The 25,938-nt window shown below is 36.7% G+C and overlaps 1 protein-coding gene across 2 annotated transcripts in view; it reads right to left on the reverse strand.

The window, feature by feature from the left end:
• The window catches only part of ATF2 (activating transcription factor 2), a 42,990-nt gene extending 20,317 nt beyond the window's left edge, over positions 1 to 22,673 (reverse strand). The window contains exons 1-9 of one of the 2 annotated variants that reach the window (XM_031055901.1): positions 22,622 to 22,673; positions 17,154 to 17,228; positions 16,454 to 16,523; positions 14,860 to 14,956; positions 13,085 to 13,203; positions 10,912 to 11,040; positions 5,833 to 6,011; positions 5,401 to 5,515; positions 5,136 to 5,222 (exon numbers count right to left, since the gene is read on the reverse strand). In XM_031055901.1, coding sequence (XP_030911761.1) covers positions 5,136 to 5,222; positions 5,401 to 5,515; positions 5,833 to 6,011; positions 10,912 to 11,040; positions 13,085 to 13,203; positions 14,860 to 14,956; positions 16,454 to 16,501 — 774 coding nt within the window. In that variant the 5' untranslated portion in view covers positions 16,502 to 16,523; positions 17,154 to 17,228; positions 22,622 to 22,673. The remainder of the gene's footprint in view (positions 1 to 5,135; positions 5,223 to 5,400; positions 5,516 to 5,832; positions 6,012 to 10,911; positions 11,041 to 13,084; positions 13,204 to 14,859; positions 14,957 to 16,453; positions 16,524 to 17,153; positions 17,229 to 22,621) is intronic. The other variant, XM_031055905.1, reaches the window with a different exon arrangement.
• Between the last annotated feature and the right edge of the window lie 3,265 nt (positions 22,674 to 25,938).

Here is a 25,938-nt window from a genome sequence, read left to right on the forward strand (position 1 = left end):
TTTATTTTGCAACTAATTAACAGCATAATCTTCTAAATTCAGCAAGTTAATTATCATTATTGTGGTCTTTGCAGCATCATCAGTCCTTATGAAGTCTTGTCTCTCCACCCCCAGAGAACATATGAAAATGAAGTAGGTTGTGAGAGGGTCTGTTTCTTTAGAGTAGGCTCATTAGGTGTTTGCTGATTAGCTCGGCATGCAGAGAGACAGGTCAGAAGAATTCTGCTGAACACAAGGTCCCATGCCGGGCTCCAGCAAGTTAATGTTGGTTTCTGAACATTTGCCAAGCTGCCCTGTCACTTCTCAGTAGAAACCTCCTGCAAAAAGTCTACTGGTTGCCTACTGAGTGCAAGGTATTTTTCAGATTGTGACAAAAAGTTTTGCATGGGAAGGAGGAGAAGGAGGGAAACATTCCATATCAAAGCAATTTCGAAATTCTTCAGAAACTTCTTCAGTCCATGCTGAAGAATCTGAATACTAAGTTTGCACCCACAAGCTGCACACTCAAAAAGGATGTTTTACAGCTGCAACTCAAGGCTCATGTTCCATACACAGAAAGCATACAATTACAGATCTTCTCATAAGAACATCAGAAGCAATTCTACAGTTATTTAAAATCACGCATCCTTATCTTAGTGAGGAACTTTTTTGGGTTTTTTTAAAGACAGTTATTGCATCTACTTCTAAGCCTAAAAATACCACAAAACTGACATACATATGATTCTACTTAAGTAAGTGAAAGTTAGTTTCTTTAGCATGCTGACAAACATGGAATCATGTCAGAAAAACTGACAATTTATATTAAGTGTGCCACAGAAATCTGAAACTCATTTTTACTCCTACTGAATGTCATTCTTACTATAAGATGTAAGAATATTTCCAAAATAGTAGCAGTAAAAGACAAGGTTGTGTCTGAATAAAACTTCTAGTCCTTTTGTACATCAGTTCTATAAGCAGTAGAGAAAAAGGATCCAAGAATGTTCAAAATTATAGTAACAGTGCCTTTCACAGCTGTGAATGGACCATCTCTGTTCACTACAATACATTCAATATTGAGGCAATAAAATTAAAATGCAATCTGACTTCATGCAATTCTTTCACAGCACTGAAACACATGAAGCACTGTATATGTTTCTGTGGCCAAAGAGACCCTAAGACTGTAGTTAATGCACTCTTTCACTTAATGTCAACTGTTTCAGCTGAGAGCCTCTTGCAAGAATACCACCAATCATAAGGATTTGGCTCACTGCACACACAATTTTTAAATTTTTGTTTGCCATCACTTTCATGTATTCCTTTTTTAATGACTATTTTTTCTTCCCAGTTATTAGTCCTTGCACCTGGTATACATTTTTCCATCTGCTATTTCACTCAGTGAACCTGTTCCCGCATACAACTGCTCCTCTATGGAATTCATACAATCATTTAATGTCAGGCAACTTGACCAGTAAGCAGAGAAAAGAGCATTTCAGCAAAGAACAAAGAGAGTTTGAGAGGTGACATCTCAGGAACTTGCTTCACATCAATAACCAAAACTGCCACGCTGAAGGAGTTTGACACTTCAGACTGAAAACTTTATTAAACATAGAAATAAATACACAGTTTTGATTATTATGCATTAAACTTGGACACCCCTAATAAAAAAAATCCTTTCAAATGTTGTAAGAGAGACCATTTGCAAAAGTAAAAGTCTTCAAAAGCTGTCCATTGTGGGAAAAAATTCTCAGCAATTTAACTCCATTGACCACCACTTTTTGGACTCAGCCATCCAGCCAGTGCTTTTACCCAGCAGACTGTGTCTGTCTAAGCCATGAATGGTTTCCCCAGGAGAATGCTGTGGCAAACAGTGTCAAAGCCTTTAGTGAAGTCCATGTAGACAACACTGACAGCATTTTCCTCATCCACCATAAGTAGGTCACCTTGTCACAGAAGCCAAGCAAGTCAGTCAAGCAGTCTGCCTGTGACAGATCCATGTTGGCTGGATCTGATCCTGCCTGTTCTGTGTGTGCTATGATGATCAAGATCATCTGCTCCATGACCTTACTCAGTGCAGAGGTCAAGCTGAGAGGCCTGCAGTTCCCGGGATCCTCCTTCCAGCCCCTCCTGAAGATGAGCATCACATTTACCTCCAGCCACCTGAGACCTCCCCAGTTAGCCAGGGCTGCTGGTAAATGATTTAAAGTGGCTTTACTGAGCTTCTTCCCTAGCTCCCTCGGTACCCTAGGGATCCCATCCAGCCCCATAACCTTCTGTGTGTCTTAGGGCTGTAGCAGGTTGGATTAGAGAGGCTTTGCTCTCCTCCACATGGCTGTCTTCCAGCTCAAGGGGCTGGGTACCCAGAGAGGAACTAGTCTTACAACTAAAGACTGAAGCAAAAAAAAGGCATTAAGTACCTCTGCTTTTTCCTCATCCTTTGCCACTATGCTTCCTCCCATATTCAATAAAGGATGGAGATTCTCCTTGGACCTCCTTTTGTTGCTGATGTACTTAGAGAAATATATTTAGTTATCTTTTACAGAGTAACCAGATTAAGTTTTAGCTGGGCTTTGGCCCTGCATAACTTCACAAGATCCACGTAGTCCTGGGTTGCCAGCCCCTCCTCTCACAGGTCACACACTTCCCTTTTTCTCCTGTGTTCCAGCCAAGGCTCTCTGTTCAGTCAGGCCAACGCTCACTGGTGGCTCATCTCTCAGCACATGGGGACAGCTGCTCCTGTACCTTTAAGATTTACTTCTTAAAGGATGTCCTGGACTTCTGTGCCCTTCAGAACTGCCTCCCAGCATGAAGGAGAAATGTGGCCATAATAGGCAAAAGGACGCAGGGCATGTTCCCAGAGTTCAGCTAACTTAACCATACCAATAAATCCACAAATTGCAGTATACCATTAATACATGAAGCATACACTGCTCATTTATTAAATTTCAGTGTATTAGCTTATTTTTCAACATTAAATGTGAACTATTAACAAAATGAAAAGTGAGCTGTAAAACTAAATATTGTCCTCTCTTGGTTTAACCAGGAACACAAGTGAAAAATAAACCTGCTGTGCAGACCTTCACAGAATTTAGTATGCAGCAAGTAAAATTATTTTTAAGAGAGACATGAAAAAAAGGGTTTGATATCACAAAGATTTGAATTTAAAAATTAAATTGAACTTTGCAGTTAATAAACCATCACATATCTGCCAACAATGCATCCCATGACACAGTGAATTAGTCTTACTCTTGGAGGCTTTTCTACATAAACATTAAGTTTCTCATTAAATTGCTTTTACTTTCAGGGGGATAAGAAATTAGATTTTTTATTTTTGTGAATAGGCACTATATAAAAGTAAATGAGCATCAGAAATATACATAATTCTGATATTCCTGAATTCTGCTCATGCTTCATGTTAAGCAACAAGGAAAGGAAATACTGCAAATACCCTTTTTACAGTCTCACTTAAAAAAAAGATAAGCAGTCACTGAAGTGCATATATTAGCTAAATTGTAACGAGAAGGCTAATGAGACTGTTAAATTTTAAGTCTAATGATCTTTGTTTTCCTTTGCATTTGAGTGATTGCTTCTTCCAATGTGAGATCAACATCTTCACCACACACATGTATTTCCTCTCTGCCTTTAAATCATTCTAAGAGAAAATCACTCAGTAATACGCTTAAAAACCTAACTTCTTGCCCATCTAAAAAATTATTTGGAACCAATTCCTCCTGGATTTCAAACAGAATTCAGAGCGGAGTCTCCTGACTCTAAAACATGTTCAGTTTCTGAGAAAACAGCTCTTGCTTTCACTTGTTTTACATTCTTCTCTCCTGGATTTAAGGTAAATTAATTTTGTAAGAGCTGGTTACATTTAAGTATTTTCTGAGGTATTAAAAGATTCCTTTTCCCATTCCCAGGGAGACAAGGATGCACAAAAACAGACCTTCTTCCCTTATGTCCTCCTCTATACTATTCCAGAAGTCATTGTGTTCAGCAGAGCAGGGAAATGAAGGAAGACCTGACAGCACCAGGCAGAGTCGGTGCACCTCTCCACAGCAGTTTCAGTATTTGGTGAATGTGGTCTAGGTGTGCTCACTCTATGGGAATCCCTTTACTCCAGAAAAACCAGACTCACTGTTTCTCATACTGTGGCTTGACAAGAGAAAACAGGTAAGGAAAGAAAGCCCACAGATTGAGATCAAGAGAAATGAGGTATCTAAGAATGTTAAGGGCATCCTCCCACTTACCAATATCAATGCAGAAAAATGTATTTTATCTAGCAGGTGTTCCTGATTCTCTTTTAGCACAAAGTAAGAGCTGAAGGAAGAGGAACACTATTTCACAGGATAGATACTGTTCATGAAGGCATCTTGTAAATATATAAATGGGTTAATTATTGTTGAATAATAGATCTTCTATTGCTTTAGAACAGTCAGAACAAACAAGACAGAAAAAAAAGAGAAGCAACTGCCTAATGCTGCATAAAATATTTCAATAAATTGATAAATTCAAACTACCATCTTAAATGGTCACTAATATTAAGTAAAAAGAACAACTCCCCCAATCAAACAAAAAACAAACCCATCTTTTGCTTGTTTTAGACATTTTCCAAATAATCCTCAACTCTCCCCCCAAAACACCCAACACAACAGAAACAACCTCCACACAGAATAATTTGTTAACTACAAAAGTACTACATGTTTAATTGCAAAACTCTTGCCAAATGGATTATATTCAGTTGGGAGTCTGAAAACATTTAAAAAAACCCACATTTTTCTTAGTGTAAGAAATATCCTTCTTTTAGGCAGAAACATTCTGCTTCTCTGAAAGCAATGCTCACATGCTACTAATCTTGTCTTTTTCCCAATTAGCATTTCTGATTCTCTGATACAAGAAGTAAGAAGGAGTTTACTTAGAAAATTTATTTAAAAGAATGACTAAATATAAAATAAAAATGGCCATTAAGAATGGAACTAACATAGGCTGGAATTGGAAAGAACTGTAAAATAAATGCAGCTGTTATTTCTGGTTTTATTAAATTTGTATATGCAGAATTTAGACTAATAAAAGAAAACTAAAGCTGTTTTAAAAAGCAATAGAATGTAATTAATTTCTCAAGTTATTCTTCTTGAGGAATAATGGAGTTTTTCACTTACCAATTTAGCCTCAGACTGCACTGGCTGTGGGGAGGAAGGCCCTGGGATTCCTGGGATACTAGGCACCATGGTGACAGGTCTAACAAGCTGACCAGATAAAGTATAAAAATGAAGAAAACCTGAGTATGTTATCATAATAGAGAGCATTTGACAGCACTACCCTCTGAAGCCAAAACAGCTATCAAGGTGCTTAAAACTAAGTTCTATGCTGCACTTATGCAAATCTGCTCCACTTTCAAATTAATATAGCATCATGCTTACTTACTGGAACTGCAGCAGGGACATGCACATTAGAATTTGTGATAGATGCAGGAATAGCAACAGGCATGGTTTGTCCATTAGGAAGATGTAACAGCAGAGGAAAAGGACCTGGAACTGGACTGAAAAAGGAATGAACTATATAAAAGAAAACTTATCCAGAGAAGAGAACAAGTTTACACATTATTTTAAATTGGTTTGTTTCTTTATAGGTGTAATGTATAATTTATTTGGAGATCAAAAATATGAACTTAGTGATGCGGAGAACATGGCATTACATCTCACATGTAGTGAAAGTCCAATGTTTCATGTGTAGTAAAGCACCACATTACACCAAAGCATCTCAAATTCATATATTAACTGCAGAAACAATAACTGAAAGTAAATCAGATTTTCAAATTCTGCAAGAAAATGTTTCACTAAGATTTATGTAACTTACACTATTGGTCTGTTAGATGATGGAGCCTGGGTGATAACAGTACTAGAAGTTGGTGATGGTATTGCCTGCTGAATAATAACACTTGAGTCAGAACTTGTAAGCAGTACATTGGGAACCTGGAGCGATGCTGGACGAACTATTGTTGATGTAGGCTGTGCAGTCTGCTGCAGTGACACTTCCTGAGGAAAAATAAAGCTTCATCAGTTTGTAAAATACAATTACAGACCACTAATTCCAACTGTTAAATGAATGCAGTTTGATGGAACAAATCAGAATTTCTGTAACATTATGCAAATAGAATCAGTTATACAATTAAAAACATTCAAAAAACTCCCTCTGGATGAATCATTTAAACCACCAAAGTAAAATTGTTTCAACAACAGTGCTTTTACTTTTATAACAAACCTGGCTCAATTTATTCTAAGGCCACTATTATTTCTTATTGCTTCTAATTCAGTTTTGATCAGATTTTAATTTTTTTCCCCAAGAAACCCACGGTACTACCAGCACCATCATGTTTACCCACATTCCGAATAAGGAAAATGTTTTATGATGTCCTTATGTACATTTCAGTTTCAGTCCATTGTTCTGGATTTAAACAAGAGAAACAAGACATTTATGGTTCAGTAAAAACAGTAACAACAAAACTTTTTTGACCCTTTTTCTGTAGCTCTCTAACTAGAGTGATAAGAGTACTTGGAATGTTATATCCAGAGTTCTGCAAAATACATGCATATCCTGTATATTTGAGCACGGAAATTAAACTTTCTTAGGTGCAAATAAAGAGTAGACAGAAATCCCTATAGCTCTTAGCTTAGCAACCAGGTAAAGAACATTATCAATTGAATGCTGTTACTTCTATTTGCTGTTTCTGAAAACCCAGAAAGGCCTTACTGTAATCAATGCCTTCCTTCTCAGGAAACTCTTGATATTGCCAGACTTCAATTTACCTTCAGACAGACTTTTTGCCAAGTTATTTTTTTGACAATGCTTACTGCAATCAATGATACATAAAATCACATTTTTAAGACCAGCAAACTTTAGTTGCTCTGCTGGTAACAGTAATTCAAAGAGAAATGCGCCGGCAGTTTATATACAAGCACGAACGGGACGGGACTACTGATGGATGTGTTGGAACCGTTTATTTTCCAGAATCTTTATAATACATAGTTTTGCCTATGCAAAGATCCTGACAGTTTGCATCCAGGCAGCAAGCCAAAGAAACTCACTTGTTACAAGTCACCAAATACTCATCCTAGCCAATTACACAGAGAGAAAGCAGAGAAATTTCTATACCTGTGTCACACAGACTGCACTGATTATTATTTTCTTTGAATGAAGCTTGAGTTCTGAAAATTTATCCACAAAGCTTTAAGTAGTAAACTCTCAGCTCTCTAAGCAGATTGCTTGTATTTTATATATTAATGCACAAATGTGTGAGATCCTCTGAGCAATTCACAGGACTGTAAGCTTGCTGGCAAACTGTGAGCTTTACAAAAGAAAAGACTTTAGATGATGAAATTTTCTCCCTCCAAAAGCTCAGAGGCTAGATTTGTCATCAGGGTTCACTAGTTCATTCATGCTTTTTCCCAAGGGACCTAAAAGACTATTCACAGTCAATGAGAGTTTTTGGAGAATAACAGTGAGCTGTACTGAGGAAAGTGAAATTGTTTTAGTATCAGTCTGGGGTATAATATTTGACTGTACTTAGCACTACAGATGAGCATTCAGTAACTAGTACAGAATTCTGGAAACAGAAAAAAAGTCCAATCATATTGTTAGTACAGGATTAAACACTTCTTTGCAAGTAAGGAATTTGGTATAACATCTTACAGATCTTAAGAGTCACAGGGAGAATATAAATGAGACTGAACTGCCTGACTGTGGGAAATTCAGAGCTCAGAACACCAGCTGAATCTGTATGCTAGCATGAACAAGCTGCACAACTCAAGCAACATCACGGTGGTTCTCATATGTGAACAAAGACTACAAAATCATATGTACACTTGATAAAGAATGGACCCTTGGAAGGACTTTCACAGAATCACAGATTGTTTGGAGCTGTAAGTGACCTTTAGAAACCACCCCAGTCCATCCCTTCTGCCATGGCTAGGAACATTTTTCATGAGATCAGGTTCCTCAGAGTCCCAATCAGCCTGACTCAGAGCACTTTCTGAACCCAGCCTAGAAGCTGCTGGTGTGTCAATACCACCTCCTACCTCTGGGCAAGCAGCTGGGATTGCCTCCCAACTATTGCTGAAAGCAGATAACTACATACAAGTGAGACAGTAAGTGATGGCATTCTGTCAACACTTCTATGCTGTTCATACCAGAAGGTTAATTAATGCACTTTCTAATAAATACTAATTGTAAAACTTGACCTTTCCCTGGCTTGAACTCCTATCTGGAAAAGGACAATCTGAAATTTTTAGACACAGTGTTCTATGGAAACCAGATTTCAGCAATAGTCAAAAGATTAATGTACAAAATAAATCTGTAAAATTATGAAAATGGAAACCTCACATACAATTGTTTCTGTGTTATTAAAGATGGCATTTATGCGTTGTTTACAAGATCAGAAACTATCTTCAGCCATTAAAAAAGAACATGATCATTCACGAGTGTTTATACAACTGAAAAAGTATTTTCAACCTCCTCTTTACACTAACTTGCTCTTTGCTACAAAGAAAAATGTATGCAGGTGCCTGTTACTGCAACAACGTGGCAAAAACATCAGCTGCATATTTAAGAAGTATTGCTTTGAAGTAAATTGTCATTTTACAAGCATATAAAAACAAAACCATAGACCCAACAGCCTGATGGAAGATTCTAATTGATCACTAATGCACTGCACTTATGAAGTATAAATTTTGTCTGGAATAAAATAAATTGTAAATATATTCCCCTAAAGAACAAGAAAAACAGGGTTGAATTTGCAGTCATAAGATTAAGTGAAAGCGACCTTACCTTTACCTACCTTTCCTTACAGGACAGAAGTCTAAGCCCACCCAAAAGTACTAGACTACTAAAAGGACTTCTCCAACTCTTGTAATTCCTATTCTTGAAACCAAAACCCACTGAATGGGAAATTACAGAACAGGATAGTTACTTTAAATGTTCTCAGATGTGCATATTTGCAAGTATTTCCGATCTAAAAGCAAATTTCATGCAATAACTTTCTAATGCTATCAAAAATACATAGAATTCTTTATACATAAATGTAGATGGCCAGAACTAATACTGTATTTGATTATTACTGTGAGAAAACAACTGGTTTTAAAGTAATTAAACTATGCAGTTAGCTACTTGGCAACAACTAACCAACTTTTAAAACTCTGTTGAGGGTTGCCCTTTTAAAGTCCTGTTAATAAACAACTACAATGTTTGAAAGCTCTTACTACTTTAAGGCTTAAAGACTTTATACACTTCTAATGATATCTTGGTCTATTCAAAGCAAAGTACCAACTCTTACTGAGCCTAACAGAACTCACGGAACTCTTACAAAGCTAGGAAAATAATAAGGCATACTCTTTTTAAGAGTCTCCAAGGAATTATTTTGACATCTACAAGGACAATTAGAACTGCCTTGCACAAACATAAATAGGCTGTAATCATTTAAGACTACTAAAATATATGCAGCCAACAAAATGGTTACAGTTAAAACCACCTATGTCCTGAAAAAAATCCCTTCTCTCCTGCAATACATCTGCAAAAGGAGAACACAAAAATCTAACTGAACAGCACTCTGCTCACATTTCTCAATGTCTGCAGGTCACGTAGAGCTGTACACTCCAAGCAGCACCCTCAGCCTTGCTCAGCTTGTCTCTACAATCAGACATGAGAATGGCATTGAGCAGCAGCACTGTCACAGTGACACACCCACATTGCATCATCACTGAGAGAAGTTTATAAATATTGCTAAGCATTCAGATAGAATTTTCACTTGTAATGATGCTAATGACATACTGACGCATGATCGTATGAAGGTAGTAACATTATCTTCTGCCAAAGTTAGATTACTTGGAATAAGTATGTGCAGCAAAAAAATAAACTAACCTCTGAAATAAAGACTTAAGATTTGAACTATGATTCACTTAATCCAAGCAGCTCTTTACATATAGTCCTTTAAAATGTTTTTACTATTTTTGAGACTGCATGCTTGCCTTGATTAACCATGATTACTCATCCTTGCTAACTGTGAAACTCAGGAAAACTCAGTAAGGACAAATCTGAATTAAAACCCTTTACAACTTCTGTCACACACTTAAGGTTGTCCTCACAGAAGTTCTTCTGGCAGTATAAGAGTTGAAACTGAGAGGTTCAGACTGGATCCAAAGAAAAACATTCTGCCCACAGAACAGCCTGGTAACTGAAGCAGGTGGCACTGAGCCTGTGCAGCCTCTCTCTCACAGAGGGTTCAAGACCAGACTGTGTGACCTGCTGAGCAACTTGTTCTGATCTCAGAGGTAGCCCGAGCTTTGAGCAGGAAGTTGGACCAGGAAATCCAGCAGTCCCTTCCAACCTGAATTACCTGGGACCCGAAAAAGCCCTGCTGATTCCTGAGAGTGAGGCACCTAAGCCTATCATACACACACTGCCCACTGAAGAGGCACATAAAGACTGACTAGAGCCATCTCTATGCTTTATTATGGTCTGCTCCTAATGTCTGTATTTGTTGAAGACTAGAAATAATTAACTCTCTAATTCTGCTTCACTTTCTGTACTTAAGAGAACTCCACAAGATAAAAACACTGCAAGTCACATATTGAAGTGATCACTACTAATGATGATGCATAAACAACAATAAAGAGCCCTTTCAGTCTTTTCTAAGATAGCATAAATCTTAAATTTTATGTCTGTTCTGGCTTTACTGGATGGCCAGCTTTACTGGAAGCAATTACTCTAGTGAACAAAGCTAACTGAAGAATTGAACAAGTTACCTATATATCCACTGGAATGTGGCAAACAAAATCTCTCTTCCTTTCAACTACTGCGTGGCTATCACCATATACAATAAATTTACAGATCATCAGAAAGTTGAAAAATAAATTCCAAAAAGAGAAAAATAAAGGTTCTGACCTTTTCATCATTGGTAGTAGACTCTGGATGAGGTAAAGGACTATCTTGATGAGTTGTCTCTACAACTGAAGGTTCTTCAATTTTATTTCTTATAATTGGTGTTGCAAGAGGGGACAGATCTAGAGGCATCTATGAGCAACAATGTAAAACAAAATTAGTCAATGTTTAAAAAACAAAACCGAGTGAGCAAATATAAATAACTGAAGAGAAATATCAGCCCATTACAAGACAGAGGTGTTGATGTTTGAATGTTTGAAAAGTCTTGATGCAGATGCATTACCAGCCAAGGCTATTTTACCAGCACCTACATGAACACCAATCTTCAGTAACACAAATGTCTTTCAACACCTATGTTAGATTAAATATTTTCTTCTTGAGAATTAAAAACATTCCTAAAGTTTTCCATTTCCAAGGGTCATTAGAAAATTTTAGCTGCAGAAGGACTGTGTTACAGTTAAAAAATTACAGCTAAATTAAGGTGGTATATCCTTCTGTATATTATTATATCGCATGCTACAAAGCAAAAAGCCTAACCACATTTCCAAATTGAGAAAGTTAGTACAGATGAATTTCAAGCTTATTGCAGCTAATAATTATTGAAAAAGCAAATTTTATATTACTACATGGGTAAAATTCAGCAGAACATCCAGAATGCCTTAAAGAAATTGAGCTACAAAAGTACTTAAAACAATACTATAGATGTAAAAGCCTATATTCCTGTCTAGTCTGCTATCCAAATCCTTTTGGAAGAAATTTCCCCCAAAGACGTTTTTCCAAATGCTTTTTTTTCAATTAAATTCCTAGTTTTCCTGTGCAATATATTACTAATAGACTGGGAAGACTGTAAGAAGAGGAATCTCTTCTCATATCACAAGTGACTATGAAATATTACAGAAAAAAACTCAACTATCACTGCCCTAGAAAGTGTGCTATTATGGTACATTTTTCCACACTTTGTTAAATCATCCAGAGATATGGCAGGATCGTGTTTTTTCTTAAAACACAGAGGGCAGTGTGGAAAACTAGTATCAATTCAAGAAACAGACAAAATGTTTAAAATACTTTACAATAGATAGAACCTTCTCCAAGACAGTGGTGAGCTATACAGAAAATAGTCTTGGTAAGTCAAAAATCAATTTGACCATATATCATGGTCTAGAAACAGTCAGCATACAGCAACTAAAAAAAGTAAACTTATAAATCCATTATTTGATACAGCTGTTACAAAGTAAGGGTCAGGCTTGGTCAGGAATGGATAATAATCCATCCTATGCACAAGCACCTCTCACAATCTTTACTGAAACAAACAAAATGAAGCCACTGATTCTGCATAACCTATATAAATAGGTATAAAACCACATTTTTAATCACTACCTATAGAAGTCAACCAGGTCATCAACTAAAGACACAATTACTCAAAGGGGACATTGAACAAATTTTTTTACTTGCAGAAGTATTTAAATGTTTAAGTCCCTAACCAGTTATGACTGGGAAGCACTGAAATAAATCACAACAGTAACACTTAAAAGTATGTCAAGTTCCTCACAAAAACATGAAGTTGCTAAACAGATACAGTTCAAGTTTTTATAATATTTCAATCTGTACACTAAAAAATAAGTATATCTTTATGTTGTAATCAATAGTTTCTAGGCAAAAGTGATTTCACCACATAATGAATATAACCATAGCCAAATTACTGACACTTTGTAAAATTTGTCAGTACTTAATTCTCATTATCATGATGACTAATTCTTACAGTAACATCAGCATTCAAAACCAATCAAAATGATCAGTGTTCACATACTATTGCTTTCATGTGTGTTTTTCTTTCTGCTAAAAACTTTACTTTTCAGACTCTTTTTTTGCTTATTCAGGACCTCAGGAAATTTCAATCAAAACTATGGTTAACTTCAACAGATATAGACTAGATACTCACATGATTAGGACAATGTGTCCCATTCTCAATGCTAAATATGAAAAATTAATCCAGTAAACTAAACTTCAGAAGAGCAATCATAGATTTGTAATCTCTACATACAACACATATAAGCAGCTAACATGATTATTGGTATAGTTTAGAAGGCAACACATAAATCCAAAGTTTGCTTTTTCAATTGAATTTCTGATATTAAAAAAGTGGAAGCTCTGAGGAAAAAAAATGTTTTGAACATACTTTCTTAATGTCATCTTCAGAAGCCTTTTTAAACTCATTTTCAAAAGGACTTGCTAATTCATTGAATAAGCCCACTTCTTCACAGTTCTTCAAGAATCGAGTTGGTGTTGGTGTCTGATCTGAAATGAAGTGTATAAAACCCCCACAATTTTATTTTTACAATACCATTTATGAACCTACTTGTCCTAAATAATTTTCAGAATATAAACAAACAGAAAGAGACAAGGAGGTGGCTGGGAACCCTCGGGCTGCATCCTGCCCTGTGGGGAGGCAGCTGGCAGGCAAACTCCACCTGCTGGAGACAAGCACCCGGAGCCTGCAAACCACCCTGACAATCCTAGCAGGGAACCACAGCATTTCCTTTGTGACCACGAACCACAGGGAGCTATTCTCGAGTGCACAGCAGAACACTTCAACGAGCAAGCAGACTCTATTTGCAAATAGACATAAGGACTACATGAAGGCTTTTAATCAGAAAACAAATGAGAGAAGTGCACAGCTCAAAGCCAGTTTGCTTCCTTTCCTAATCTGACAACAGCAGTGGTTACTTCCAAGTGCATGAACTTCTGAAGAAAAGTGTGACTGTGCACAAGATTGCACTGACTCCTATGATGCCTCTGGATCAAGCTGGAATCATAAGACTTCTGGCATCTGGGTGACTATCCCATGAAGAAGTTTCAAAAACATCTTTATAGAAAATTCCTGTTAGTATATAAATTTGCCTTATTTCACTGTTATTATCAGGTCAAAATTAACTACACTTGACACGAAGTTTCCAGCATTTAAAATACTGTGAAGTGGCATGTTTGTGTAGACTTATTAAGCCTGGTGTCCACAACAGTTCCTACACTGGAATGTGGCTGCACAGAAATACTCCCATGGTTTCATTTATTGATTATTGGAAAGGTCCCTTTTCTTGTGGTGTAATTGACAAGGAGCACGTCCTGAATTTTAAAATTTTTAACATCTAGTTTAGGAACAATATTTTTTTAATCTGCTCATTGTAACACATTAGCAATGTACAAGAAAAAAAAAAAGAACAGAAAATGTCTGAAAGTCTTTCTGAAGTTCATTTAGGCTGCTCCACCACTGAAAAAACCTCAGACTGACTGTAACTTCAGCATACTTAGCACATGCTAAGTATGCATGCGCTATCATTCAAAAATTCTCAAATGTATAATGCAGTCAATCATCCACTGGTGATTACTTCTGATCCTGGACAAAAGTTGTAATTACTAAGGGTATAACATGAATTCAGAGGTGGGAATAAAGTATTCTGAATTTAAGCCAAAATCAAAACAAAAGATTTGATCTTTCTTTTACTATCCCATTGGAAGAATAACCACTGATTCATTCTTCTAATATCACCATGATATGTAAAAGATGCTACATATTTTAAAATTTAAGAGACAAGTAATATCAATGAATAATTAAAACTGAAATACAGTTTAATTTAGTTACAGGTCATCTTAGGAGTAGTCTTTATTAGCATGTTTTTATTAAATGCTTATATAATTAAATCAATTATATAAGTATTGATAATTTTAAAATATTTGGGTTATATATCAGATACTAATAAAAGTAACTTATGGAGATTAATACTGGCTTCAATTATGTAAGAAAACACTGCCTAAGCACACACTGCAGACAAGCTTAGTGCAGAAAATGGATCACATTCTCTTAATGTGAATCTATGCATTATGTACAGAAAATGCATAAAGCACATGCCCATTCCAGCAGAAAAATGAACAAACTTAATACAAGTGTTTGCTTACCAGCCACAATGACACTGTCATTACGAGCCGGCCCAAATTTCAGTGTCATCTCATGTTTGTGTTTATGGACAGCCAAATGATCCTCATTGGTAAAACGCTGCAGCAGGAAGTTTTAAGAAACAGTTGTAATTGGGAGTGTGAACACAATAAATGCCATTCCACAGAAAGCAATTTTTACAACATGTAAAACTACCATTACTGTGTTAAAATAAAACCCTGTAAGGCAGATATATCTTGTTCCTTGGTCAACAGCACCAAGCAGAAATATTCTAAAACTCAAATTATGTTTGTAATAACTAAATATACCAGGGAAATTGCAGTATAAGTACCTACATTCATAAAAAGTCCAAGATAACATTTCAGAGTGCTGCAGCCTCCATCAACCATCAGCAAACAGCCATTTGCTGTATTAATAGAACTTGACAACGTCTAGTAATTGATCACCACTACTTGATTACTGCATTGTGTGTATTACCACATTAATGAGAATTGATCTGTAATCACAAACTTCACTGCATTTAATAGCATAAAGATAAAATAAAATTAAATACTATAGCTCCTGCCCCTGACAATTTACTACATAAAACAAGAGGCAGGTAGAATAGGTAACACTAGAACAATGCCAGACAACTGAAACACTGTGAATTATCTAAACCTTACCAGCATTTTAAAAACCTCTCAGGTTTGCTCATTTCATGTGTACTTTCCCCAATATTTGGGGTATATGCTATAAAAAAGCAGTAAGCAGACAAAATAAGTTCTGTAAAAGAGAGACTCTTACTTTCACTGTTTGTTTATTTTCACTAATTTGCTATGCATCTGTAATTGTGGGTGAAGTTAGTGTTTCAATTGACATAATCTAAGAAAATGTTTCCCAAGATGCAGCTTTCCTAAAAAGAACACATTTTACACAAAACATTGAAATTCTTAATTTTCTTTGTGAACATTTGATCTCCAATTTATGTTTCTGGTTATGCTTCACTAATTAAAGTCACTCTGCATATAAGAGATCCATGTCAAGAATCACCTCTCAGGAACTAAAACTGAATTCACCTCAGAGTACAGTAATTCAGAATGTTTCCATGAGAAAGAACATGTGCATATGGAACTGTGAGGGAAATCAAAAATGCAGGATCACTGTAAGACAGGGTGAAACAAGCAAGGGACTTTTTTTTCCCTTAGAACTTCACTGCCCTGAGTTCCAAATGCCCAGCTCTCCATAACTCATGCACCCTATCTCTGCATACAGCATAAACGAGAAATTTCTGCATTCTATCACACTAAGAGACTTAAGTCTGTGTTTCTGTCCTCACTAAGTGGGGGAGCAGCCCTTCCAGAGGGAAGACGATGTCCAGAGCCTGACTCCCTCTCTCTGTTCTACAGTACAAAGCTGGCATGAACATGAACTTCTCTCTTCAGCTTCCCTGGAATCATTGGCTGGTGTAGACCCACATGCTATAAATTCTTGCTTTTCAGCAAAACATAAATACTTAGTAGTAATTATCATAAGCCCCCTTTCTTCAATCTCTAAAAATACATTTCACTGTTTTATTTTTATTTGAACAATGCTAATAACTTCAGTTCAGACCATTACCTGGCCACATCCAGGGGCAGTACATAAAAAGGGTTTGTCATCACTCATATTCCACAGGTCGTTGTGCTACCTGTATTAAAATTAGAATGTTACAAATTTTACAAATAATGCAAAAATTATCAATATACCAACAAGCTATTTTAATATTCTTCGGGCAAGAATTTCTGCCTTGTGGCTATAGTAATATTCTAAATACCAATAATTCAGAGTATGGATTTCAAGCTATGTCAGGAAGCTACACAAAATCCACCACAGCAGTTTCTGAACCTACACCTCAAGCAGAAATCCACATGTTCACATGTAACATGACTAACTGCAAAAAGTATGTGAAAACACAGTAAGAACAACTTGCCACTGAAATCAAATACATTGTAATAATGTCATAATGATCCAATTCTCAGCTAAAAAGAGATCAAAGCAGCAGACAACACCATGCAGCCAAGGTTCTGGTGCCAATGGATGAAGAAGTAGTGTTCATTCCTCAGCCTTTTCACAATCCTTATTTAAAGCTCATCATTAGAGATAAGTTGGCACATAGCCCTTAATGTAAACTGCTATGAATTTAATTACAAAAACATGTACTTTAATAATGTTTCAGCTAATTAATTACTGACAGGCTAAAAATACTTAAGAAAGAAGGAAGGTATTAATGATATTTGGTGCTATTTTGCATACTCACCCCACACACTAATACACATACCTGCCAGATTTCACATATAAACCTGTTTCATAGGGCAAGCTATCATATCCTCCTTTTCATGGCAATGAACTGTAACTAAAAGAAGATATTAATTACTATGCATGCTAAAAATACAATAATGAATGATTTTGTAAATATAAATGAGAAAATGTCCACTATTCACCCATGAAATGCAACAATTTTTCAAATAAATAGTTTACTTCAATACATCCTCTAATTAGTTGTGGCATCTGTGGCTTTGCCTTGGAGGAAATACATTCATCTTTAAATAAATATTTGTATGGAGCACTAACAGTGATAGTTCTGAACACTATTTAGATTGATGAAGCAAATAAAGATGAATAAAGATGTTTTTATGATTAAAGAGCAGAGGCAGAATAAACCCATGTCATCCCCAGCATACTGGTCACGTAGAGCTGCAAGGATTCTCAAACTGTCTAACCATCCTAAGAATGTAAACTTCTGGTACACATCTGGGCACTAGACACAAGACATATCAAGTAAGCATAAGCAAATAATTTCAGACTTATTACCTCAGAGATCTGTAGGGAATACAGTATCTGATCCTTCTGGATGTACCTGTACAGTAAAAAACCACTGTGTACAGACCTTTTTGGACATTCTTTCAAAGAGGAGGAGATCCCAGTGTTCTTGGTAATGTTCACCCAACAGCAAAGAAAGAAAAACATGGCATGCAGGAGATTCTAAACTGTCACTTCTAAATATATATGTTTCAAGGAATGGGGATACTGAGCTGAGATCAGAAGTCAAGAGAGATGAATGGCTGCCAGAAACTCCAGTCTTTGGCACTGACAACTCAGAGAAACATTTACATCCCAAAGAAAGGATGCCAAAGCAAATCAGAGATGAAGACTGTTCCACTGTCTGCAAAGAGTTCATAACCTGTCCCAAGTTTCTGAAGGAATTCAGTATTTTTTTAACTCTTCAAACTGTGAACTTGGTACTTTCACTAATAAGGAATATTAACAAAATTATGGGCAAGTCTGAATACACATCACTAAGGCTTCAGGGTAAGAAATAAGGTCCTTATCCATGACATTTTAAGCTTATATCCTTACAATATGCGGAACTTCAACAGAGTTAACAGCCATCCCACTATTCTTCAGAAATGCAACAATCTCATTTCTTCAAATGCATGCTCAAACTAATAGAGTTAGTCTTGTTTAGATCCCAAGAGGAATTAGTTTTTCTGAACCTGTCATCATAGGGCACTGTATATGTATTTAATGACTACATATGCCATCGTATGCCAGTACAGACATATGGATAAGTATTATGAATAGACAATTAATACTCATATCAGAAATGTTTAATGGTGGAAGAAACAATTATGATTTGCTTTCTTTTAATCCAAAGCATGAAGATTTTGATTAACTGAAGTGCATGTAAGGCATTTTTTCCACTCTATTACTATGTCTTGTTGTCAGTCCCTGAGAGATGCAGTTTCAGCCATAAAATCAGCTCCCTCCATGCTGCCAGTATTTTTTGTGGGTGAGAAGATGTAAATCTTTTAGGTCCATTTATTTTCTCTTTTCAAGGAATATTACCAAATCTCGTATTTGCATGTGAAATTCCTATCTGGTTCTATGTCTTAGTTTGTAAAGCCTGTGAATTTTGAATGCCTGATATACAAGTAAAAAATCAATCCCTGTGAAAAAGAAAACCAGTGCTGTTCTTCTGGCAAACTTACTGGAAAAAAAGTTGGAAATAAATTCATTTCCTCATCTTTGTAACATTATTTGACTGCAGGCTACATGGAATTCTGTGAGGTAATCCCTTGTAAAGAGATTGCAGATAACATCTGAGGAAAAAAATTATGTTGAAGCACTGAAATTCTTGCACCTAAAAGAAGTTCACTTGCATTCTGAGCAAGACCCTGGACATTTTAAATCTAAACAGAAACTGGATCTGACAGGATGGGAAAGCAAAGGGCTCACATTCGTTAGTGCAGCCAAATTGCTAAGAACTGTATTTACCTATTACAAAGACTTGCAAGGCTTGCAGTTAGAACAAAATAACTCCATGCAACAGTGGAGGCTGAGGGGCAACTGCCTGGAAAGCAGCTTTGGGGCAGAACCTGTAACTCATGGCGGACAACAAACCCAGCACAATTCAGCATCATGTCCCTTGTAGCACTGAAAGACAGGAGGCTACTGGGATGAATTAACAAAGGCACAGCAATGAGATGAAGGGAAGTGATTACTGTCCTTTATCTGGCACTCTAAGACTACAGTTGAAGTGCCATACTCAGCTGATGATCTGGAGAGAAAACATCTGGGGCCCCATCAGAACAGTTAGGAGGCTGGACTATTATATAACAGGAGGAAGCAAAGTTTGTTCAGAATGGAGAAAGAGTGCTAAGGATCTGCCTGCTGTCATAAACTATCTAAAGTATTAATATAGAAAAGTCAGATCCAGACTTTAGGTAGAGTATAATAAAAGGACTGAGATGCAACATTCATGAGACACACCAAGAAAGTTAGAAGCAAGTGTAGAGGATGAGGAAAACACAGCATTAAAAAAAAATAAATCCCACAACACTGGAACAGGTTGTCAAGCAGGGCAGCGGAATCTCAGCCTTGCAGAAATTCAAAGTTTGACTGGATAAAATTCTGTGCAATCCAAGATAACCCTGAAATTTAAAGCATACCGTGAAGATATCCTAGTGAGGAATAGAGGTGAACAATTGCATTGGACGTTCCAAACTTGGGTAATGTTCTGACACTTTTAGAAGACTCTGGTGGTCAAAAACCTGTTGCTGCTACAAAATACACAAAAACCCCATCCTTGGCATCCTCTTTTCCTTCTGGATTGCATGTTGCCTGACAGGCATAACAAAACTAACACAGAGAAGGCAAATTTTCAGGAAAAAATGTTGGTAATTGCCACTCTAATTTCAAAACGGTCTCTCTCTGTTGTAGACTGACTGCTCAAAGTGAGAATTTCACAGTAAGAAAGAAAAATTCAGAAAATACCTTTCCCCTGAAAACCAAAATAGCAACTTAGATGTCTTTTTGACAAAAATGTTACTCACCCAGCCAAATGAGAAATGTAATACATGAACTGATAACCCTGTCCCTAGAGGGGAATTAGAGTCACCCTGGACTGTTATCTAGGCAACAGCTAACACCTTGTCCCAGAGAAAAAAAGACAGTTCCTGAAGGAATTCAATATGTATGTGAAACTCCAGCCTTAACTCATCTCTTCAGATAAAAAGAACATTCAATGAAATGATTCTTACTACAGTCCACTGAACTGCAACTTGCTCCTGTAAGCTTCAAACTCCACATTCCTTTCAGTAGCATAAAGAAATCCATATGTAGAATTCCAGTCACACAGTAACAGCATCAGAACTAAACACAAGGAAAACCTGAAATTATAGTATAATCAACTTCAGTACTAAAATCACACTAATAATCTCACTTTTTTGGTGTTTGCTCTGTACTTTCAACAGAGAAGTAAAGTACACTCACAACATGCCTATTTAAAATGTAGCAAGCCTCTTTCATGGTGTTTGGAATGTAAACGGTACAGTAAACTATATAAATAAGTATATATCATCTTTAAAATATATCTAATATGGAGAAATAAAAATGAGTTTCCAAATAATTCACTAATATTTAAGGCAATGTGCTTATTTAAAAAATAAAAATGTCTCCATAAAATGTCACATTAATATGTATCTAAATGTGCTCCAAAAATAGCTTCAACAATTATCTGCATATTTCCATAAGATTTTAATTAAACACCTTGGGTACACTTGGTGGAAACTATTACTACATAGTCTGAGGCTTGCTTCCAAAACCTTTCAGAAGACAATCTTACAAAGAATAGAAGCCTACACTGACTTAAGCCATGTCTTGTTGGCTTATTTAAGTGGTAAAGATTCTTTTGATTTCTCTTAATTGCATACATACAGGAGCATGGAAAATGCAACTGACACTTTGTTTCAAAATTTTTCTAGTGAACATTTAAGCAGCTGTTTAAAATGTATATGTATCAATAGTCCTTCCAAAAACTTCTTCAAATTTGCTGAGAAAAGTAATTCTTCACATGTACCTACTAAAGACTCAGCAGACTTGCAGCTAAAGCCTCTACTTTACCTGTAGAAAGCAAGGTATGTGTGAAAAGACGCCCATGCACAGAGCTGCTCACAGGCTGTGCACTCCTACCCTGGGATTCATTATTTTAAGCACTGCAGCAATACAGAAGCTGCCCTCCTGTAACATCAGGGCTGACACAAACAGCACAGAGGAAAACTGCCAGAACTGAGCAAAAGACAGCTATGAACACACATAACCCCACGAACAAACAAAAACTGTAAAACTTTTGAAGGACAGCATTCTTCTTCTGGCCAGCATGCAAGAAGAGATGCATATTTTCACAAGCGTGTCACCCTCCTAAACTGGACAGTCCACAGAGGACAATGTGTCAGTCTGCAGCTACAGCAGTAGCTGATTTATCTCCTACTGCTTATGTGAGAAGCACACCCAAGGCCTGCAGCTACACTGACCACTTGCACGTGGCTCCAACCCACAAAACATCTGTATATTGTGGTTTGAAAAAGATGAGAGATGGACAAAAATTGTATCAGGCTATTGAGACAAGCCAGAATTACAGTAGTCCATCAGCATTCAGTCTGCTCTGAGTCCAAACACTACAAAGTGCTTATGTTACAGCCCCACTGATGCCTTTTCCTACGGATGTTTGCATTTCCTCAAGAGCGGCCATGTCTAGTCAACATTTCCTTTTATTCATTACATTGCATCGGGGATTGTGCCCCCTTTTACTGCAAGATACAAAGCCTTACTGTATAGAGAATTATTAACTCTTAGTAAAGTCTTCTGTTGATCTCATCATAGTGTGTAACTACTTTAGGTAATGTAAGACTTTACTTTAAAGCTTCATTTTATAATAGCAAACTGAAGCATAAAAGAACCAGGTCAAAATTTTTAACTTTTATCAACTTTTAAGGGTTTTACTTAAGAGTGCATACTTATTCAAGGTAAAGGGAATGGAACATATTTGCCACAGTAAAGAATAACATTCTCTTAATGGTTACCTGAAGAGCTGAATCGCTGTTTTGCTTAGCTCCTTCCAAGATGGCTTTAGATGGGGGGGAAGTAGCTATTTTTATTTTCTAAATTTAAACACCTCACAATTAAGAGATGGCTTTTTCATGCAACCAAACAAATAATAACAAAAATCAAAATGAACACAGTATCTTTACACTTTCAACACTTACATATAGCATTCACATCATAAATTTTAATCACTTCCCACATTTAAAGAGCCTATCTTTATTTTCACAATTTTCTACACACGCAGATTTGCAAATTGTGATTTCAGTAAAAATCAGAAGTTAGCAGGCAGAATACAGCACTTAAGAAGGGACACAAATTTGAAAAAAAAGTAATTTGGATTTTAAAAGGAAGTGCTCTACTTACCTAGGGGGACTGAAGCTATATTTTCTGTTTCCTATAAAGCAAAAGAAGAAAGGTGAAGCAAAATCAGTGTAATTAATGCTTGACCATTTCAGGGCACTTGCAGAAGTGATCTGACTGTATTTGTGCAATACTGTTGAATTTGATAGTCCTAAAAAATAAAACTGAACAATGAAGGAAATAGAGGAGATACAACCTGAAAATTTAAAACATTCCTCCTCATAATAAAAGTGGGATTGGCAGAAAATAACCTTGTAGATTCTGCAAGAAAACTATAAGCCCTAGTCCAGAATATTTGAAGTTCATAACTACCAATGGTTGGCAAACACAAAAACAGGAGCTCCTTCCTCATATTACACTGCTAGCACAAGGTTCAATTTTTTTCTTTTAAAAAGTCAAATGTTAGGCACTTTTTGCTGATATTATTAGTTAACTGTTAATATCTGATGTCTAAAGTTAATTCCATATCTTCTACCATTTGTCTAAATTCTATAAAGGATAGCACATCTGGACAAGAAGAAAAGTGATTGACTTAAAGACAAAAGAAAGGATGATTGACTTAACAAGTTCCAATAAGAACAAGACAGCCAGTTGGACAGATAGTCACATATACAGGAACAAAGCAATTTAACTCCTTCAGCTGCAGGAGTGGCTTCCTCCCCAAGAAGATAAATTTCTGGCAAACAGAGAGCACTAATGGCATAAGGAAAGGTCCTTAGGCTTAACATCTCCTGCTGGCTGGACATGGTGGCTTCTAATTCAACTCTCTGGTTTAAGTATTTTTCAGAGACACCCCTGATCTTTCTTTAACTTACTAAAAATTCAGGCTGTGTGAATACAGCTCTTGTAGAGAAGCAAAATGTCAATGAACCTCATAAAAGAAATATAGAGGGGTTAATATTCTTTCCATCTTCTCACAGTTTGCTTACAGAGATATTAGGCCTTGCTTTCCCCAGTTCATTTTTTATCCAAGTTTCAACATCTTCAACCTAACAAACATCAGAAACCCAACCTCACTTTTCTACACTTGTTTCAACAAAACTTAAAAACCAAGCTTACCAACAAGTTACTTGCTTTTCACATTTTCTTAGATTGCATCCTTAAAGTCTAAAATTAAATGAATTAATTAAGAATTTAATTCTAAAAATATTTAAATATATCAAATATCTCACTACAGGATTTGTCTTGCTCATTAAAACAGAATGATCTTTTTCTTTCCTGTAAGCATTTTCACAAATGACCACTGGATTTACCTAGGAAGGAAACATAATATATTGCTTGGAATGCCTTGCTTAAGCAAAGCTCTTATCTGAAGTGAAGCTAATGGAAAAGTTCTCAGGCTGAACAGAAGCTGACACCGAACAAAGCTGAAAACAGCACATCATAAATGTGAAAAAAAAAGCATTGATTGCACACTTATTAAATATTGACTAATATTTTTGTAACTAACTATATCCAAAGCCTCCTTAGAGTGCATATTATATGTTAAACAAATACAGTTCAGTTATGCAGAACAATGGTAGCCTGAAATCTATTCAATATTAAAATAAGAGTTAAAAGTACTGAATCACATTTGCTCCTTTGAAAATAGAAAATGCATAATTTTTATACAGACACTCAAGACTATGTCAAGAAACCATTAAGAATGTTGATACTATAAATGACTTCAAGTTAGGAAACCTTCACAGAAGTAAAAATGTACATTTCTAAGTTTAAGTTAATTAAGAGTAGAAGACAAAAAAAGCTGATGACAGAAAAGGAATTTTTAGCACTAGACCCATTCAACATTTAATGAAACAAGAATGAAAATAATACCAAAATTCATGCTGTTCAACGTGGTCACAAAAGGAAAGCAGCATGAAAAGCAAGATTATTAATGAAAGTATGTATGATGAAATCTAATATCTGAAAGTACCTTATATTAGATACTGCATAGTCTAGAAGTTTCTGGAAAGAGACCTACCAAACATATTCATGTCTCTAGAATTCAAATCAGGGTAGAAATATCAACTACACTGTAAAGAAGATCAAATGCTCAACTACTTGATTAAGCATTAGCATACAACGTCAGTATTAAAACATAAAATCCCAATGGATTTTTAAAAGAGCTGCTTCACTCCATGTACACATTAAGGTCTCATTATTTGACAATTCTGTTGAGGCATTATGTAACAACCAGTCCCTGACAAAATTATTGCTTAGTTTTTTAACAAGACAGCTTGACAATTTTGATTCTAGATTGCATAATTATAAACACTTCAGAGTTAATTCAAGTGAATGCCAAACTGGACTACCGTTTGTCCCTCTGAAATGAAGTTCATTAACAGACAGCAACCTGTTTCAGCTGATGGCGGAAGAAATTCCACCTGGAACACCTGAGAAGACCAGAATCACAAGGACTGCTCTGATCCTATCAGCTCGTGCTGAATCTAACACCTAACCAGACTTAGCAGCCTTATGACCCAAACTTCAGAACATTTGTTTTTATTACCTCTTTCCCAGCTTTATGCTCAGCAAGAAGCGCAGATGTGACATTCACTGCCATCAGTAGAATATGTCAAACAGAAAACAAAACCACTGTTTTAAAATGTGGCAAATAAAATACATTTCAGCCATGTTTGTGGTCGCTGTTTGGAAAGTAGGGGATGATTCAGAATGTTCAGATTGTTCAAATTTCTCACTTCAGCACACTAAAACAGGTGACAGTATCACTACTGGAAGATAAACACCTCTGGGAGAAAGCAACAGGACAAAAAGCAAGTGAGGTACATACAGTGCATGAATGGGGCACATAAACACACTAATGGATCTCCCTCCAAAAACAGGGATGCAAAAACGCTGGAGAATGAGTAAAACTGCAGAAGCAACATGGCAGCACACATTTCCCCTAACTCCAAACATGACGTTACATCTTGACACAAAACATCTGTGCCTTAAACACCGCGCAGCTATCACTAATTGAGGGTCTGTGGCACGTTTTCTCACGTGAAAGCTGCAGAGACCTTTTATTTGACAACTCGAGAGGCATTACGCACAATAACAGGCAGAGTCAACGAGGCAGCTGCTCCAGGAGGTTCAGCTCCACGGCGAGACACCAGGCAGGCCAACACCTGGTGCAGAGGAGCTGTTCTTACCCCCCGCCCGGCATCCCCCACACCCGCACCCTTCTCCGCACCGGCACGGAGCAAGTTCTCCTTCAGAGCAGAAAATGGATGCAGCCGGCGGCCTCCCCGGAGCAGAGGCGAGGCGGAAAGGCGAGGCCCGGCTGCCCCCTCCTCCCGCTCTCCACGCCGCGGGCCGGGCCCGGGGCGGCTGTCGGC

This window comes from Geospiza fortis, unplaced genomic scaffold (genome assembly GCF_000277835.1).
Source record: "Geospiza fortis unplaced genomic scaffold, GeoFor_1.0 scaffold112, whole genome shotgun sequence".
Taxonomy (NCBI): domain Eukaryota; kingdom Metazoa; phylum Chordata; class Aves; order Passeriformes; family Thraupidae; genus Geospiza; species Geospiza fortis.